The sequence below is a fragment of the Mesoplodon mirus genome (assembly GCF_964341445.2).
Source record: "Mesoplodon mirus genome assembly, chromosome: 12".
Taxonomy (NCBI): domain Eukaryota; kingdom Metazoa; phylum Chordata; class Mammalia; order Artiodactyla; family Ziphiidae; genus Mesoplodon; species Mesoplodon mirus.
In genome coordinates, this window is record NC_138988.1 from 53500576 (window position 1) to 53519901 (window position 19326).

A 19326-nucleotide genomic window follows, 5' to 3' on the forward strand; every position below is an offset into this window, starting at 1 on the left:
ATGTACTATTTCAGTGGTGATTGTTATAAAGTATGCTGAAATGGCTATAAATATAATTAATATACTCTAACTTTTACAAATGGATATAATTTGTACTTAAAAAAACCCCTATCCTTTTAAAATGTACCATTGAGTGGTTTTTATTATATTCACAAAGCTGTGTAACTATCACCACTGTCTAATTCCAGAACATTTCCTCACCCCCAAAAGAAACCCCATACCCATTAGCAGTCACTCCTCTACCATCCAGACCCCTGGCAACCACTAAATCAACTTCCCGTCTCTAATCTGCTTGCTGTCTTTATGGATTTGCCTGCACTGGACACTTCATACAAAAATAATCTTACAGTATATGGCCTTTAGTGTCTGGCTTATTTTACTTAACACAATGTTTTCAAGGCTCATGATGTAGCATGTTATCAGTACTTTATTCCTTTTCGTTGCCAAATAATATTCCATTGCATGGATATACCACACTTTATCCGTTGATCAGTTGATGGCCATTGGTTTGTCTTCACTTTTTGGCTATCACGAATAATCAATGCTGCTACGGAATGTTACAGTACAAGTTTTCATGTAAATATATATTTTCTTTTCTTTTCTTTTTTTTTAGTTATGGCCCACTGGCTTAGTTACTCCAAGGCACGTGGGATCGAACCCGCGTCCCCTGCATCAGCAGGCAAATTCTTAACCACTGCGTCACCAGGGAAGTCCCAGAATCGCAGTCTCCCTTTTAATATAACTTAAGCCCAAAGAATCCACAGAAAATTGTTACAGAAAATAAGACAATAAAATATTGTAAGGACTATAACAGAATCATATAGTACACAATTCATATAGACACATCCTAAGCAGTTACAAAGTAAATATACATTTTCAATTCTCTTAGGTATATACCTAAGAGTGGAATTGTGGGTCACAGGGTAACTCTATGATTAAATTTTTGAGAAATTGCCAAACTACTATGTTTTTTAATCAAGTAAATAAAGATTTATATCTTTTTGTTACTGTTTTCCAACATTATTATAATGGAATTATATTATTTTACTAACACACTGGTTTCAGATCATAACTTCTCTGTGATTAATTCAACCCATAAATGTTCTGTCTCTCTCATAGAAAATGAGCTCTAAGATTTGAGACATCATCTATTACTAAGCATCTTATTCAAAAGGTATGTTTTAAAACCTGTAGAGCAAATTAAAATCGTGTAGAGAAAATACTTAGTCTCTACTATGGTCCGAATGTTTGTTTCTCCCCAGAATTCAATGTTGAAAACCTAATTCCCAAGGAAATGGTATTAGGAGGTAGCCTTTGGGAGGTGATTAGGTAATGAGAGCTCCAAGGGAGCAGCACCCTTTTAAAAGAGGCCCCAGAGAGCTTGCTCATTCCTTCTACCAGGTGGGCACAAAGAAGGTACCAGCTGTGGAACAGGAAAACAGTCCTCACAAGAATGTGAACATTCTGGTGCCTTGATTTTGGATTTTCTAGCCCCCCAAACTGAGAAATAGATTTCTATTGTTTGTAAACTACTCAGTCTCTGGTATTTTGTTATAGCAGCTCGAATGAACTAAGACAGTCTGTTGTATATTATACAGAAAGAGCTTTCAAAAGTTTATTAAACTGTTAAGGATCCTTAATCTCTTACAGTGAGTAAGCTGAATTTGAATAATATGTATATGTGAATGACAGAAATGCCCCTTCCCCCAAATTAAAAAAAAAAGGTTGACAACTAGTAAATCTAGACTAATTTCGACAAAAACTCATTAAGGGAAAGTTGATAACAACACACTTAGTAAAAATGCCTGACCCTCCTTATTAATACAAAAAGCAAAATAACTCAAATTATTTTTACCTCCTCATGAATAATACTAACCTAACAGAAATGTCTGTTCAATGAAAAGAATGTATATGAAACACCTCTTAGAAGTTGACAGCTATCAGAAGTCAAATCACTTACCTATGTAGACTCTTTTGCTGTATCTCTGCATTAGTAACAACACAAATACATGCAGTGGAATAAGGTTGATAATAAACACATAACCACCCCAAGCAGAGACCTACAAGTAAAGAAATGCTAAGTTAAATAATTTATATATTTGCTTTTTAAAATAGATAAGTTTTGTGATGACATGTCATGACAATCTAAACATATAAGCAAATATAAACACTAGGATTTTTAGCAATTTTGAGATGCTTAAAAATGGATTTGTAACCTACAAATAACCTATTTTTCTTTATTTTTATTGATAAGTAAAACAACACAATACCATAAATCTAATACACTTTTATATATTCACTGGAGAAATGGTCAAATTAAATTAAACTTACAAGAACACGGAGAACAATATAATTTGTGAATTGGCAATAAAAAGACTGTCATGGAGATAGACTTTTAGAATATAGATCATAAATTTTTAAAAGAAAAAAAAACCTTGTACTCCCTCCATTTTTGATGATAAATACATCGCAAGAAACGTCACTAAGAATAAGAACAATGGGGCCTCCCTGGTGGCGCAGTGGTTGAGAGTCCGCCTGCCGATGCAGGGGATATGGGTTCGTGCCCCGGTCTGGGAGGATCCCATATGCCGCGGAGCGGCTGGGCCCGTGAGCCATGGCCGCTGGGCCTGCGCATCCGGAGCCTGTGCTCCGCAACGGGAGAGGCCACAACAGTGAGAGGCCCGCATACCGCAAAAAAAAAAAAAAAAAAAAAAAAAAAAGAATAAGAACAATGGATGTTAGCATTAGTCAACAACTAAAAGGAATACTCAGATGATCTGGATGTGCTTTGTGATCCTCAAGACAAAAGGTGCTATACCTTGGGTATAAATTTCTTCCTACCAATGGATACAAATCAAGATCCCAGTTTAATGTTTAGCCTGTAGCACAAAATTAGAATAATTCTATTTACCAGACAATTGAGTATGTTATGTTCTGGTCTAAATCAATAAAGATTCTAAAGATTATGTTTATTCCAAACCAATAGAATTTATTAAGTACATTCAGTAATAGGCAATAAGGTCTGTCAAGATCAAAGTTCTTGCATGTTCTCTAATAATTAAAATCTTAAAAGAACCGTTTGTACCAACAGTCACCTTAGGAGACTATATGTTAACATACATGTTCTAACAATGTTGCCCTTGTCTAAAATGTATAAGAACAATTTATAAGAAACGGCCTTCAGTTTACAATTCATATAAGAACACCAGTTTACTGCTTCAGTCATATGCTATTTTTCACCAAAGTCAACATTACTCTGGATGAGTTCCAGTTCTAACTGAAGGACTTCTGGTTATTTCCAAAATTTCAGTCTAAACTTTAAAGAGAATGGGTTTGCTATTATTGAGTACAACTGCACAGACTGTGCCCTAACCTTTAACCACTTTAAAAGGGGCACAGATAATATGGAAGCACAAATTCCATGACATTTGCTTAAGAAACAAAAAAAGTTACTTAAGATTATCATTAATTTTCAGCATAAGACTACTATATAGGCTGTGGTATGGGAAAGAAAGGCAGGAGATTAAAGAGGTAATACTGAACCCCAATCTGAAGTAATCTGTTGAAAAAATTATGTTAAGTAGTTTACAGGTTAACCTAGAGAATGTGACCATTATTTAGGAAAAGTTGTATATTTGAAAGAAAAGTTTTTGTTTCACTTGCTGCAAGTATTACGTTTGAGGGGTTGAGTATTAACCCTGCCCACTAAAGTAAAAGTCCATACCAGGCCCTGAAGGTGGGAGCAGGGAAGAGAGTGGTAGTAAGGAAAGAAAATACATTAAACAAAAGATCTTAAAGACTGAAGGAGAAACGAAGTGGAGAAGTAGCCCTGGCTGAGAAGGGAATGATGAAGAGGAGGCACTGATCCAGCTGCCAAAGACTTGTTTGCCCTCATGTAGTTTCAAACATGAAATCTTACCATATAGAAATATGACAAGCAGCAGCACATCGTCCAAAAAACTGACCCAGTTTTAACAGATTTTACCTAAAAAACAAACAAGCAACTGATATAATAAAGTTTATTAATGTTCCTGCTGAATAAAAAAAGGTTAAATGTTTAGTAAACTTGTATTACAAAAAGCAAAGATTATTTTTTAAAAAGAGTAATGAGGTTATACAGATACTTGGATCCACTTAATATATATTACATGTATAACACTGGACAGTAGTCAGACATTTTAGGAATAGCTTTGATTTTTTTTTTTTAGTTATATAGCTTTTAGTAAAAAGAATCATTTTAAAAGGAACAACTTCTATTTTTCCATGTTATATTTTCTATCTTAAGATGATTAATATCAACAAATTAAGATTTTTAACTAAAGAATAAATTTGTTCAGTAAGTCTACATTTTTATATGGTAGGTTTGCTTAGACATAACACCTTAATCTGTAGTTTTTCTTCATCTGAATGTGATCATCTATATCTCACATATAATTATGAGCATCCATTTTTGAAAACTTATCATTACCTAGAAATTTTCAGATACCACAATCATATCTTCAATAAATTTATATTCTTAAAATTTCTAGAAGGCCTAATGATATGTCAGTAAAATTCTCAATTACTCTGAACTGGAAAGACAACGTGCAATAAATGTTCAGAAAGTTGACAAATCTCTATTGTCTTAAAAAAACTAATCAAAGAGTTTACATGCTCATTTGAAAAATCAAAATATATTAGCACCTTCAGAAAACAAAATTTAAAATTCTAGAAACACAAGCTCCAAATACTTATGCCAAGAGCAAAGGGTCATCTTTAAGATGAATTGAGTAAGAAATGATAGATGTAAGTCCCATTATAGGTAATTCTGTATTAAACATTATAGGTATTCTGTATTAAAAGAGTTATCTCCATGTTCAAATTTAACAGTATGCTTTCTATAGAGCTTATTTCAAGGAATTCTTTCGTTTCAAAATGGGCTTCTATTTCTGTTAGTACATTAAAACAAACTACAAGTGACGTCCAATCTGTGGGGAAATTGTAAAACAAACAAACAAACAAACAAAAAAGGAAGGGAGGGAGAGAGGAAGAAAAGAGAAAACACTCTTAGTTTTACAGCACTTAGAGCAGTAAGAGACTTCTAACAGACTATGAAACACTGCTTTGAGTTCAATGTTACAGTGCACATGTGTGACAAAATACACTCCAATCCCCTCCCCAAACCATGCCAACTTTGAAAAGGTTTACCTTTGAACAGGGTCAAATAACAAGGTGGGTCCTATTCTAAGATGTGAATAGGGGAGGGAGTATATTAAAATATTGAAAAATTTAAAAGTGAGAAAATTACAACCCTGGAATTTGTGTTATAACTTTATTCATAAACTAAAAGCCACTAAACTGTATACTTTAAAAGGGTAAATTTTATGGTATGCAGATATTTCTCAAAAAAAGTCTGTGCAGTGCAGCTAAAACAGCGCTTACAGGGAAACTTATACCTTTAAGTGCTTATATTAGAAGAGATGATCTCAAATGACTAATTTATAATCTAGAAAAATTAAAGCCAAAACTGAGAAATAAAATAATGAAAAGAGATAACCATGTTCATGTATCAGACTTCATATTGTTAAGATAACAATTCTCCCCAAACTATGTATAGATTTAATGTACTCCCAATAAAAGTAGAAATCCCAGCTCATTGGGGTAGATGTTGATAAGCCAATTTAAAATTTATATGAAGCAAAGGACTAGGAACAGCCAAAATAATTATGAAAAAGAGGAACAAAGTTAAATCACTCACGCTACCTGATTTCAAGACAGCATGGTGTAGGATAGATATATAAAGATCTCAATAAAACAGAAGAATCCCAAAACAGACTGACATCTATACAGTCAACCTATTCTTACAAGGCTATCAAGGTGAGTAATTCAGTGGAGAAAGGAGTCTTTTCAACAATGATGTTCGAATGACGGGATATCAATATCCCCCCCAAAGAGAACCTCAGCCCTTTTCTTGCACCACAGACCACAATCAACTTGAAACAGATAACAGATCTTAATGTAAAACCTAAAACTATTGAGTTTCTAGAAATAAAAACATGAGAAAATGTTTGTAACTTTGGGGTAGGCTAAGATTTCTTAGATGACACACCAAAAGCAAGATCCATAAAAGAGAAAATGGTAAAGTGGACTTGATCAAAATTAAAAATTTCTACTTAGAAAGATATGTTAAAAAAATTAAGACAAGCCACATACTGGGAGAAATTGTTTGCAAAACACACATCTATCTGATAAAGGACTTATTTCCAGAATATATAAAGAACTCTTACAACTCAGTAATAAAAAGCCGAGCAGCCCAACCAAAACATAGGCAAAAGATATGAACAGACATTTCACCAAAGAAGAAAAGGAATGGGAAATAAGTACATGAAAAGATAATATTAGTCATTGGGGAAAAGCAAGTTAAAACCATGAGATACCACTACAAAACTGTTAAATCTGAACAAACTATGTGCTGGTGATGCAAACAAAATAAATGCAACTCTTCATACTCTGATGAAGGGAATGCGAAATGATAGTCACTTGCAAAAACCATTTGGCAGCTTTTTATAAAATTAAACATGTAGTTATTTTACAAACCAGCAATCCCACACCTAGGCATTTATTCAAGAGAAATACTAATTTATGTCCATATGAAGAACTGTATGCAAATATTTATAGCCTCTTTATTCATAATTACCAAAAGCTGGAAAACAAAATAAATTATAGCACATCCATACAACAGAATACTACTCAGCAGTAAAATTTAACAAGCTACTAAAACATGCAACAACATAGATGACTCTCAGAAGTATTATGCTACATGAAGTAAGTCAGACACAAAGGGCCACCCTATACTATCTGCTTCTATAACATGGCATTCTGGAAAAGAAACTCCCAGAGACATACAGACAGAAATCAGATCTGTGGTTGCAAGTAATACTAACTAAGGAGAGGATTGATTACAAAGGCACAGGAGGAAACTTAAAAAAAAAAAAAAAAAAAAAACCCACAACTATAGGAGGCAATATGGTAATAAGCATTGTTCTAAGTACTATTCTATCTCCATTAGCTCTGTTTTTGGTGACAGTAACAATAGAAGTAATAACAAACATGTACTCATCACTTTCTGTGTTCCTACAATGTTCTATACCTTTACATGCATTAACTTATTTAAACCATATGAGGTAGGTACTATTATTACTTCCATTTTATAGTTGATGAAATAGATATTCGGGAGTTTAAACAACTCTGAGTGATAGAACTGGAATTCAAACAAACAGGAAGAAGATCCAAGAAAAACAAAACTGAAACAAACTAATATTTGAAACTATAATCAAAGACAACTTTCCAGAAATAAAAATTATCAATATACATGTTGAAAGGGGTCACCATTACCAGAAGTGTCAACTTTGGGACATATCCTAAGAAATTTATTAGACTTCAATGCTATAGAGAAAAAACTAATTATTACTTCAGGGAAAAAAGATCATGTTTGTTATGAAACACATAAAATTAGGTTTTTGACAATAACAAGCAAAATGGTGATAGTACAATTCCAAGAAATTCAAGTAAAGAACAAATGACCTAGACCTTTCTATCTAGCCAAACTCTCATAAATGACACTATAAAAAAACAAGATTTAAACATGCAAGGACTTCAGGAATATGATACTCAAGGGCCTTCCCTGAGGAGTCCAATTAGAGGAATACCTTCATCCAACTGAGAGATATCGTGTATAAAAAATGTATAAATAACATTAATATACAAAATACTATGTACTAGTATATAGTATAAAATGTATTACATGCTTAATAACATGTATTACATGTTAATATACAACAAAAGCCATATATGAAAAACCCACAGCACACATATTCAATGGTGAAAGACTGAACTTTTTCCTCTATGACCAGGAACAAGACAAGGATGCCTACTTTCACCACCTCTATTCAACATAGTACTTGAAGTTCTAGCCAGAGCAATTAAGCAAGAAAAACAAATAAAAGGCATCCAAATTGCAAAGGAAGAAGTAACATCACCCCTGTTCGCAAATATGATCTCATAGGAAGAAAACACTAGATTCCACATACACAAAAACTGTTAGAGCTAATAAATGAACTCAGCAAAATAGCAAGATAGAAAGTCAACACACAAAAATCAGTTGCATTTCTATACTCTAACAATGAACAATGCAAAAAGGAAATTACAAAAAAATTTCCAAATGCATCAAAAAGAATAAAATACAAGTTAACTAATGAAGTAAAAGACTTGTATGATGAAAACTATAAAACATTGTTTGAAGAAAACATAAATAAATGGAAACATCTCATGGTCACTCATGGACTGGAGGATGACAATACTACCCAAAGTGATCTACAGAGTCAATGCAATCCATATCAAAATCCAATGATTTTGGGCCTCCCTGGTGGCGCAGTGGTTGAGAGTCCGCCTGCCGATGCAGGGGATACGGGTTCGTGCCCCGGTCTGGGAGGATCCCATATGCCGCGGAGCGGCTGGGCCCGTGAGCCATGGCCGCTGGGCCTGCGCATCCGGAGCCTGTGCTCCGCAACGGGAGAGGCCACAACAGTGAGAGGCCCGCATACCACAAAAAGAAAAAAAAAAAAAAAAAAAAAAAATCCAATGATTTTTTTTCTTTGCAGAAGTAAAAAACCCACCCTAAAATTCATATGGAATCTCAAGGGACCCCTAATAGCCAAAAGAATCCCGAAAGAACAACAAAGACAGAGGACAAACACTTCTTGATTTTAAAACTTACTACAAAGCTAAAGTAATCAAACACTGTGGTGCTGGCATAAAGACATACATATAATACATACAGACCAATGGAACAAAATAAAGAACCCAGAAATAAACCTTTGCATATATGGTCAAATGATTTTCAGTAAGGGTGCCAAGTCCTCTCAATGGGGAAAGGACAGTCCCTTCAGCAAACAGTGCTGGGGAAACTAGATATCAATGTGCAAAATAATGAAGTTGGACCCTTACCTAACAGCATATACAAAAACTAACTCAAATGTTAGACCTAAAACTATAAAACTCTTAGAAGAAAACACAGGGCAAAAGCTTCATGCCATTAGATTTGGCAATGATCTCTTGGATATGACACCAAAGGCACAGCAATAAAAGAAGAAACAGACAAACTGGACTTCATGAAAAATTAAAAATTTTGTGACTCAAAGACAATATTAACAGAGTGAAAAAGACAATCCATAGAATGGGAGAAAACATTTGCAAATCATGTATCTTATAAAGGATTACTATTAAGAATATACTGAGAACTCCTAAAACTCATCAACCAAAAACCAAAAAATCCAATTCAAAACTGGGCAAGGGACTTCAGTAAACATTTCTCCAAAGATATACAAATGGCCATTAACCACATGAAAAGATGCTCAACCTCACTGATCACTAGAGAAATGCAAATCAAAACTACAATGAGCTATCACCTCAAACCTGTTAAGATGGCTTACTATCCAAAACAAACAAACAAACAAATGTGTTGATGTGGATGTGAAGAAATTAGAACCCTTGTGTACTGCTAATAGGAATGTAAAATAGTACAGCTGCTACAGAAAACAATATGGTGGTTCCTCAAAAAATTGAAAATAGAATGACCACATGATCTGGCAATTTCACTCCTGGGTATATACCCCATAGCAACATACTCATAACAGCTAAAGCATGGAAGCAACCAAAGTGTCCATCAACAAATGAATGGGTAAACAAAAGGTGGTATATAAATACAATGGAACATTATTTCAGCCTTAATAAAGGAAGGAAATTCTGACATATGCCACAGCATGGATGAACCTTGAGGACATTACTCTAAGTGAAATAAGCCAGTCACAAAAAGACAAAAACTGTATGATTCCACTTACATGAAATACTTAGAGCTGTCAAAATCAGAGACAGAAAGTAGAATGGTGGTTGTCAGGGGCTGGGGAAAGTTAAAATGGGGGGGTTATTGTTTAATGGATATAGTTTCAAGTTTTACTAGATGAAAAACTATGGCGATGGATGGTGGTGGTGATTGCACAACATTATGATCTATTTAACACCATTGGACTCTACACTTACAAATAGTAAATGGTAAATTTTATGTTACTTGTATTTTACCACAATTAAAAAAACACACAAAAAAACAAAAGCAACAACCATGAGATACCACTTCATACCAACAGGCAAGTAAAACAAAAAAACAAGAAAAAAAAACAAGTACTGGCGAGGATTAGGAGAAATTAAAACCCTCATACATTGCCAGTGGAAATGTAAAATGGGGAAACCACTGTGGGAAACAGGCTGGCAGTTCCCCAAAAAGTTAATCACAAAGTTATCATGTCAACCAATAATTCCACTCTTAGGTATATATGGAAGAGAAATGAAAATATATGTCCACATAAAAACTTGTACACAAATGTCATTAGCAGCATTATTCATAACAGTCAATGTCATCAACTAATGGTAGATTTTAAAAATGTGGTATTATCCATACAATGGATTATTCAACCATAAAAAGGAAGTACTGATACATGTCAAAAATATGAATGATTATGCTAAGGAAATGAAACCATACATAAAAGGTCACTTTTTTTTTTTTTTTTTTTTTTTTGGCAGTACACGGGCCTCTCACTGTTGTGGCCTCTCCCGTTGTGGAGCACAGGCTCCGGATGCGCAGGCTCAGCGGCCACGGCTCATGGGCCTAGCCGCTCTGCGGCATGTGGGATCTTCCCAGACCGGGGCACGAACCCATGTCCCCTGCATCGGCAGGCGGACTCTCAACCACTGCGCCAGCAGGGAAGCCCGGTCACATTTTTTTAATGTGGGTTTTATTTACATGAAATGTCCAGAATAGGTAAGTCTTCAAACAGAAATTAAATTAATGGAGGAAAGGCGGAATTGGGAGGTACAAGGTTTCTTTAGGGGGTGATAAAATGTTCTGTAGGTACACAGAGGATACTAAAAACCACTGAACTGTACGCTTTAAAATGGTTGAAATAGTGAATTTATGTTATATGAATTTTGTCTCAATTTCTTAATGTGAAATTTTAAAAAATGTTGAAAGGTAATTAACATGCCAGTTAAGGCACTCCTGCAATGATTCAGACTCATGCTATGTTAAAAGAATATAAAGAATAAAAATATATATATAAACAATACCACTTCTGCATTTCATAAAAGCATACAAAATTTTAAAAATGACAAAATGCAAATGTAGTAACACCTGGGTGATGGCTTCTTTACATTAGTTTTCTATGTTTCTAAATTTCCAACATACAGAATATATTATTTTAAAATTTTATTACAAAATGTTTCAAACATATAGAAGAGTAGAGAATAATAGCCATCCAGACTTCCAAATGCAAATACATCATATATTTGTTTTGGATGATTTTATTTTAAAAAAAATTTTTTTTTTTTTTACTAACATAGTTGAATCTCCCTTCATACCTTCTTCCTCAATATCACCCACCCATACTCAGGAGTAACCACTATCAAAGCTGGTATATATATGGATAAATGCCATATTTTTATACTTTCATTATAAATAGGTATAAACAAACAGTACACAATATGGTTTGTACTATTTAAAATTACTGTATGTATTCTACCTCAACTTATTTTTCCATTTGGCATTATACTGTCAAGCTCCATCCATTCATATGTATTGTCAAGATATATACTTAATATGTAATTTAAATACTAAGTATTAGTTAAAAGACCTCAAAAGGATGTTCCAGATTTTAAGGTTTTTTCTCAGTTGTTTTTAAACATTTTTTGGTGAATACAACAGCATCAGCAGCATCCTGCTGCTTGTCATCATCTTCATCACCATGGGTGCTTTTCTTTCTTCTCTCTTAAACTCAAGATCAAGCAACTGTCTATGTTGATTGACTGCAACAATTCTCCTCTGAAATTCCTTGCCAAAGCAAAAATATCCACAGGCTAAAGAGCTTTAAAAGATGTAAAATACAAAAGAGAAAAATAATACTACCATTCACCTAGCTACCTAAAAATATATGAGTATTCATATGTAAAAATTTGGAGCAATTTCCAACATTGAAAAAGTATGAACATAGGCTAAGATAATAAAGAAGAAAACAATTAAATATATGCAAGGTTTAAATTGAAGCTAGTACTAAGGAGCATCCTTTTCCTTGCAGGAAAAACATTAAGTTTAGATAGCTTAGCAATAAATAGACTTCTGGTTTCTGGTTCTACATGTAAGGAGCTTGGACGTCACCACTCAGTCCTAACAAGTAAAAAGCTGAACAGAGTGAAAAACCAACAACTCTTCCTGGACCTGCGAGTGAGGGAAAGACACAGGACAAACTGCTGCTCTCAACAATGGAGAGAAACACATGCAGGAATCAATACTGCAAATAACTGGGGGCAGGGAGGTGGGTAGGAAAACCTGTCTCAGTGTGGAGACTTAAAAACTCCAGGGTGGACTAAGTCATATGGTGGTCCCGACAATTATGCTGGATTTGCCTTGAGGATCTTAACCAGGTTCTCACAATAAATATATAGAAAAAACAAAATCCCCTTGCTGCTTCTGGCACAGGGAGGGGAACAGGAACCATTCTGAAAAATGCAAAGGCATTCTGTTCTTAACAAGGCCTGTCCACAGAAGAAACTATTAACCAGAGCCTGACCTGCTGGGGTGTTATCAGAGCCTAACTGACCTGGGGAAGGGAAATACATAACTCCAGTCAGCTCTAGCCATCCTTTCCCACCTAAGTGGGGAGAGAGAAAAAAGAAACATTTGTAAAGTTCACAGTCCAACTTACTAAAAGACTTAGACCTAATCATAGGACTATACCTTACCTCCTGATTACTAACGGCTTATTCACAGCAATTCCTTTTACCAAGTGTATCATGTCTGGCTATGAAGACATACCAAAAGGCAAAAAAACACAATTTAAAGAAACAGAGGAAGCATCAGAACCAGATATGGCAAGGATTCTGAAAGTATCAGACCAGGGATTTAAAACTATGATTAATATGCTAGGAGTTCCAATGGATAAAGGAGATAGCATGCAAGAATAAATGGGCAATGTAAGCAGAGAGCTGGAAATCCTAAGAACCAAAAACAAAACAAAACAAAACAAAAAAAAGAGGCTACAGATAAAATGAAGGATGCCTATGCTGAGTTTATGAATAGACTGGCCATGGCTGAGGAAAGCATCTCTGAATTAGAGGCTATATCAATAGAAACCTCCAAAACTGAAAAGAATGAAGACTAGAAAAAAAAATAAAACAGAATATCCAAGGACTGTGGAACAACAACAAAGGTGTAATGTACGTGTAATAGAAATACCAGAAGGAGAGGAGAAAAAGGAACAGAGTATTTGAAATGATAATGACTGATAATTTCTCCCAATCAAGTCAGCCATCAAACTATACAGATCCAGAAAGCTCAAACACTAAGCAACAAATGCCAAAATAACCAACCACAACTAGGCATACCTTTTTCAAACTACAGAAAATCAAAGATAAAAAAATCCTGAAAGAAGCCAGAGCAAAAGACACCTTGCCTATAGAAGAACAAGGATAAGGATTACATGACTTCTACTCTGAAATCATACAAGCAAGACAAAAACAGAGTGAAATATTTAAAGTATTAAGAGAAAAAAAAAAACCAATCTAGAATTTTGTGCCCTGTGAAATTATCCTTCCAAGTTAAAGGAGAAATAAAGACTTTCTTAGACAAACAAAAATTGAGGGAATTTGTTGACAGATTTGCCTTACAATAAATGCTAAAAGTTCAACAAGAAGGAAAATAACATAGATCAGGATCTTAGATCTATGTGAAGAAAGGAAGAGCATCAAAGATGAAGTACAGGTAAACTAAAAACATTTACTTTTCTTATTCTTAATTGATCTAACAGATAAGTCTGTTGAAAATAATAATACCAACAATGTATTCTATTACGTATGCTCATATAAAAGTGAAATGAGTGACAGTTATGATACAAGGGACAAGAGGGAGAAATTAGGATTATTTTGTTATTATAAGGTACTCACTGCCTATAAAGTGATACAGGCAGACCTCAGAGATATTGTGGGTTTGGTTCCAGACCACTACAATAAAGTGAATATTGCAGTAAAGCAAGTCACATGAATTTGTTTCCCAGGGCATATAAAAGCTATGTTTACACTAAATTGTAGTCTATTAGGAGTACATTATGGGGTTTCCCTGGTGGCGCAGTGGTTAAGAATCCACCTGCCAATGCAGGGGACACGGGTTCAAGCCCTGGTCCAGGAAGATCCCACATGCTGCAGAGCAACTAAGCCCGCGTGCCACAACTACTGGAGCCCACATGCGTAGAGCCCATGCTCCGCAACAAGAAGCCAGTGCACCACAACAAAGAGTAGCCCCCACACACTGCAACTAGAGGAAGCCTGCACGCAGCAGCAAAGACCCAACGCAGCCAAAAATAAATAAATTAATTAATTAAATAAATTTTGAAAAAGAGTACATCATGCTTTAAAAAACCAACACATATACTTTAATTAAAGAGTACTTCATTGCTAAAAAATGCTAACCATCATCTGGGCCTTTAGTGAGTTGTAATCTTTTTGCAATAGTAACACCAAAGATCTCTGATCACAGATCACCATAACAAATATAATAATGAAAAAGTTTGAAATATTGTGAGAAATACCAAAATGTGACAGAGACACAAAGTGAGAAAATACTGTTGGATAAATGGCACTGACAGACTTGTTTGATGCAGGGTTGCCACAAACCTTCAATTTCTAAAAATGCAGTATCCGTGAAGTACAATAAAATGAGATATGCCTGTATAGCATTCTTTGAAAGTGAACTTGGATTAGCTGTAAATGTATGTTGCAAACTCTATGGCAACCGCTAAAAAGTTATAAAACAAAGCATAACTAATATGCCAGAAAAAGAGAGAAAACTGAACATATAAAATGCTCAGTTAAAACAAAAGGTAGAAAAAGAGTAGAGAACAAAAATAAAACAAAGAACTAAAGAGTTCCAACTAGAAGACAGTAACATATATGGTAAATATTAATCCAACTAATAATAGCCATTTGAACGTCTAAATGGTCTAAATGCACAAATTAAAAAACCAAATTGTCAGAGTGGATCAAAATCCAAGATCCAACTATATGTTGTCTACAAGAAACCCACTTTAAATATAAAGATACATATAGTTTTAAAATAAATAGATGGCAAAAAATATACCATGCTAACACTAATCAAAAGAATGCAAGAGTAGCAATATTAATCTCAGACAGAGCCGACCTCAAAGCAAAGAAGTGATCAGAGATAAACAAGGGCATTACACAATGACAAAAGGATTAATTCTCAAAGACGACATAATCCTTAAAGTGCATGTGCCTAACAACAAAGTGTCAAACTACATGAGGAAAAACTGATAGAGCCACGAGGGTAAATGGATGAATCCACTACCATAAATGGAGACTTAAAACCCAACCTCAGATGGAGGAATCCAGCAGGTAGAAAATCAGTAAGATTTTCATGATTTAAGAAAATCATGAAACTCAACACCACCACCAATCAACTGGATATTGGATATAATGGACATCTAAACTCGATTTCATCCAAGGACAGCAGAATACATATTCTTCTCAAGCCTACACGGAACATTCACCAAGGTAAACCACATCTGGGCCATAAAACACATCTTAACAAATTTGAAAGGATAAAAATCATGTAAGGTGTTGCTCTCAGCCCACAATGGAATTAAACTAAAAATCAGTAACAGAAAATTAACTGGAAAATCTCAAAATAAATGGGGATTAAACAACATACCTTTAAACAAATATATGGGTCAAATAAAAAAATCTCGAGAAAAATTTTCAAATATTGTTAACTAAATAAAAATGAAAATACAACTTACCAAAATTTGTGGGATGTAGAGAAAGCAGTGCTCATAGGGAAATTTACAGCACTGAATGTATATAACAGAAAAGATAGATCTAAGACAATTATCTAAGTTTCCACCTTAGGAAACTAGAAAAAGAAGGGCAATTTAAATCCAAAGGAAGCAGAAGAAAAGAAATAAGAATCAGGGCAGAAATCAATGAAGTTGAAAACAGGAAATTTATAGAGAAAAGTCAATGAAACCACAAACTGGTTCTTTGGAAGATGAACAAAAATCAATACACCTCTAAGCCAGGCTAAGAAAAAAGGAAGACACAAATACTAATACTGGAAATAAAAGAAGGACCATCACTACAGATCCCATGGACATGTATTAAAAGGATAATAAAGGAATACAATGAACAACTCTATGTGCACAAACTTGATAACCTAAATGAAATGGACCAATTCTGTGAAAGAAATCTCCCAAAACTCAAACAAGAAGAAACAGGCAATCTGAATAGGGCTCTATTAAAGAAATGGAATCAATCAATAATTAATAACCTTCCAAAACAGAAAGCACCAGGCCAAGGTGGGTTCACTCGTGAATTCTACCAAACATTAAAAAAAAAAAAAAAAGAGCAATACTCTACCTCTTTCAGCAAACAGAAGTAGAAGGAATACTTCCTAACTCATTCTACAAGGCCAGCATTGTCCTAACATCAAAATCAAAGACATTACAAGAAAAGAAAACTATAGACCAAGATCTCAATCGTTAACATGGATGCAAAAATCCTCAACAAGACATTAAGAAATCAAGTCTAACAACGTATTATAAGAATTATATATCAATATCATGACCAAGTGAGATTTATTCCAGGTATGACATAGTGGCTCAACATTTGAAAATCAATTAATGTAATTCATGACATCAAAAAGTCAGGGGGCTTCCCTGGTGGCGCAGTGGTTGAGAGTCCGCCTGCCGATGCAGGGGACACGGGTTCGTGCCCCGATCCCGGAAGATCCCACATGCCGCGGAGCGGCTGGGCCCGCGAGCCATGGCCGCGGAGCCTGTGTGTCCGGAGCCTGTGCTCCGCAACGGGAGAGGCCACAGCAGTGAGAGGCCCGCGTACAGCAAAAAAAAAAAAAAAAAAAAAAAAAAAAAAGTCAAAGGAAAAATATCATGTAACTACAGTTGACCCTTGAACAAGGCAGGGGTTGGGGCAGTGACCCCCTCACCCCCACTTGGTATCAAAAATCCACATATAACTTGATAGTAGGCCCTACATAATCTGTGGTTCCACATCTATGGATTCAACCAACCTTGGATCATGTAGTACTGTAGTATGTATTTACTGAAAAACAAACCTATGTATAAGTGGACCTGCAGAGTTCAAACCTGTGTTGTTCAAGGGTTAACTGTGTATCAATAGATAGAGAAAAAGCTTTCGACAAAATCCAACATCCATTCATGATAAAATCTCTCAGCAAACTATTGACAGAAATAGAGTGGAACTTCTTCAACTTGATAAATATTACCTACAAGGCAAGGATGTTTCCTCTCACTACTCCTTCACATCATAAAGGAATTAGTAGCTAATACGGTAACACAAGAAAAGGAAAAAGAAGGTATACAGATTGGGAAGGAAGAAATAACTTGGCAACAGTAAAATAATACAAGTTTCGCAAACAGAATTCAACATCCTAAGCCACTGAACCACATTTCATTTTCCTAAGTATTTGACTCCTCTCTCCCCTACAAAAGAAACAAAATCAAGAGCGTATTTTTTCATAGCCTCTTTATTGGAGCTATGACTTGTTACAAACAGTAACAGAGTTCTCTGTATACAACTATAATTGATAAAAGACAAATGCTGCACAACAGCATTTCAGCAGAAAGTTCATGGGTATTAATGATAACATTAAGTGTTACTTACCCACAAGTAATATGTAAACTGAAGTGCAAAAATAGCAATGCCTTCATTATCAAAGGATCCAGCTACTGACCGAGAAATGTAACCTGGTACAATAGCAATAAAACAAGCAGCTAAAAGTCCTGCTCCTTGGTTCCAAAGTTCTCTGGTAAGCAGGAAAGTAGATATAGATGTAAGGCCGCTAAAAGTTGGTGCAAGGAACACACATACGTCTCTTATGTGAACTGTTATGTTCAATGTATTTAAAATCCAATGGATAAGGCCAGCTGTTATCATCAACCCTGGGTAAACCTAGGAAGAAGAAAAAGGACAATTTAATTACATATAAAATGAGGTAGCTGAAAACACTAACATAAGCTCCTTTCTTTAGTATTACATATTGTCTATACTAAGTTTGAGAATAAGCTCTTACAATGGTTTGCCTTCACACATTACAAAATTAAATGTTCTTTTGGATTAGATACAAATAAAAATCTAATATTCAGAGATACATATTTAAGCAAAAGAAGAAAGATCATATTGAATGAACGATTAAAAGTGAAGAGGTTTAACAATGAAAAACTAGGTAACTTTCTTATTGATCCCACTTATCTTTTCACTATAAAACAGGGTCCTAATCTAACATATCCTTAAGTTTGGAGTTTTAACGTGCTCCAACATTGCCTATACTTGTGTTCAAGGGACTGAAAAAAGGACGGAAGATGAAAGAAAGTTATGTGCAATATTATTTAAGTGGTATTTATAAATGACTTTTCCCTTCTTTCAAAGTCAAGATTTGGAAAGTAAACAATTCTAGCTAGGAAAAGAAGGACTAGTTAGTTGGTGAATTCAGATATAATATTTTCAGACTCCTGGAAGATTAGAACTTTTTACACTTCTTAAAATATTTAAGGATAGAAAGGAAATAATAAACTAGAATAGGCCAGTTAACAGTTATATTCTTCACCTTCCCTCTAAAAGAGAACATGAAACATTAAGAGGATTCAAAGAACAAGAAATAGGACATTAATTCTGAGCTATTCTTCGGTGATTAAAATGTGTATTTATACTTCCATCCTTATCTAAATCCTAAAAGATTTTTTTTCTTTCTCCATTACTGAAACTACAAAGAATGTTATAAATTTCCTTTCCTAGCTACCCTATTTAAACTTGCAAACTCCCCATGGTCTTTAACCCAACTCCCTTGCTTTTTCTCCATGGCACTTATCACCATTTCACATACTATTTATTTTACTTATTTATTGTCTATTAACTAAACACCCTCACAAGAATATAAGCTCCAGAATAGCAAGAAAAATTTTCCCAGCATCCAGAGAACAATGATTGGCACAAAATGAATGCTCGATAGAATGTACAGAAGGCGAATGGGATAATGGAAGGGGGAAAAAGTATGGCAATCATCACCATTCTTTTTTTTTTTTTTTTTTTTTTTGCGGTACGCGGGCCTCTCACTGTTGTGGCCTCTCCCGTTGCGGAGCACAGGCTCTGGATGCGCAGGCTCAGCGGCCATGGCTCACGGGCCCAGCCGCTCCGTGG

At 34.8% G+C, this 19326-nt stretch overlaps 1 protein-coding gene across 1 annotated transcript in view; it reads right to left on the minus strand.

Annotated features, from left to right (window-relative positions):
• The window catches only part of STT3B (STT3 oligosaccharyltransferase complex catalytic subunit B), a 101583-nt gene that overhangs the window by 27458 nt on the left and 54799 nt on the right, over positions 1–19326 (minus strand). The window contains exons 3-5 of the mRNA XM_082637542.1: positions 17794–18081; positions 3920–3985; positions 1961–2060 (exon numbers count right to left, since the gene is read on the minus strand). Coding sequence (XP_082493668.1) covers positions 1961–2060; positions 3920–3985; positions 17794–18081 — 454 coding nt within the window. The remainder of the gene's footprint in view (positions 1–1960; positions 2061–3919; positions 3986–17793; positions 18082–19326) is intronic.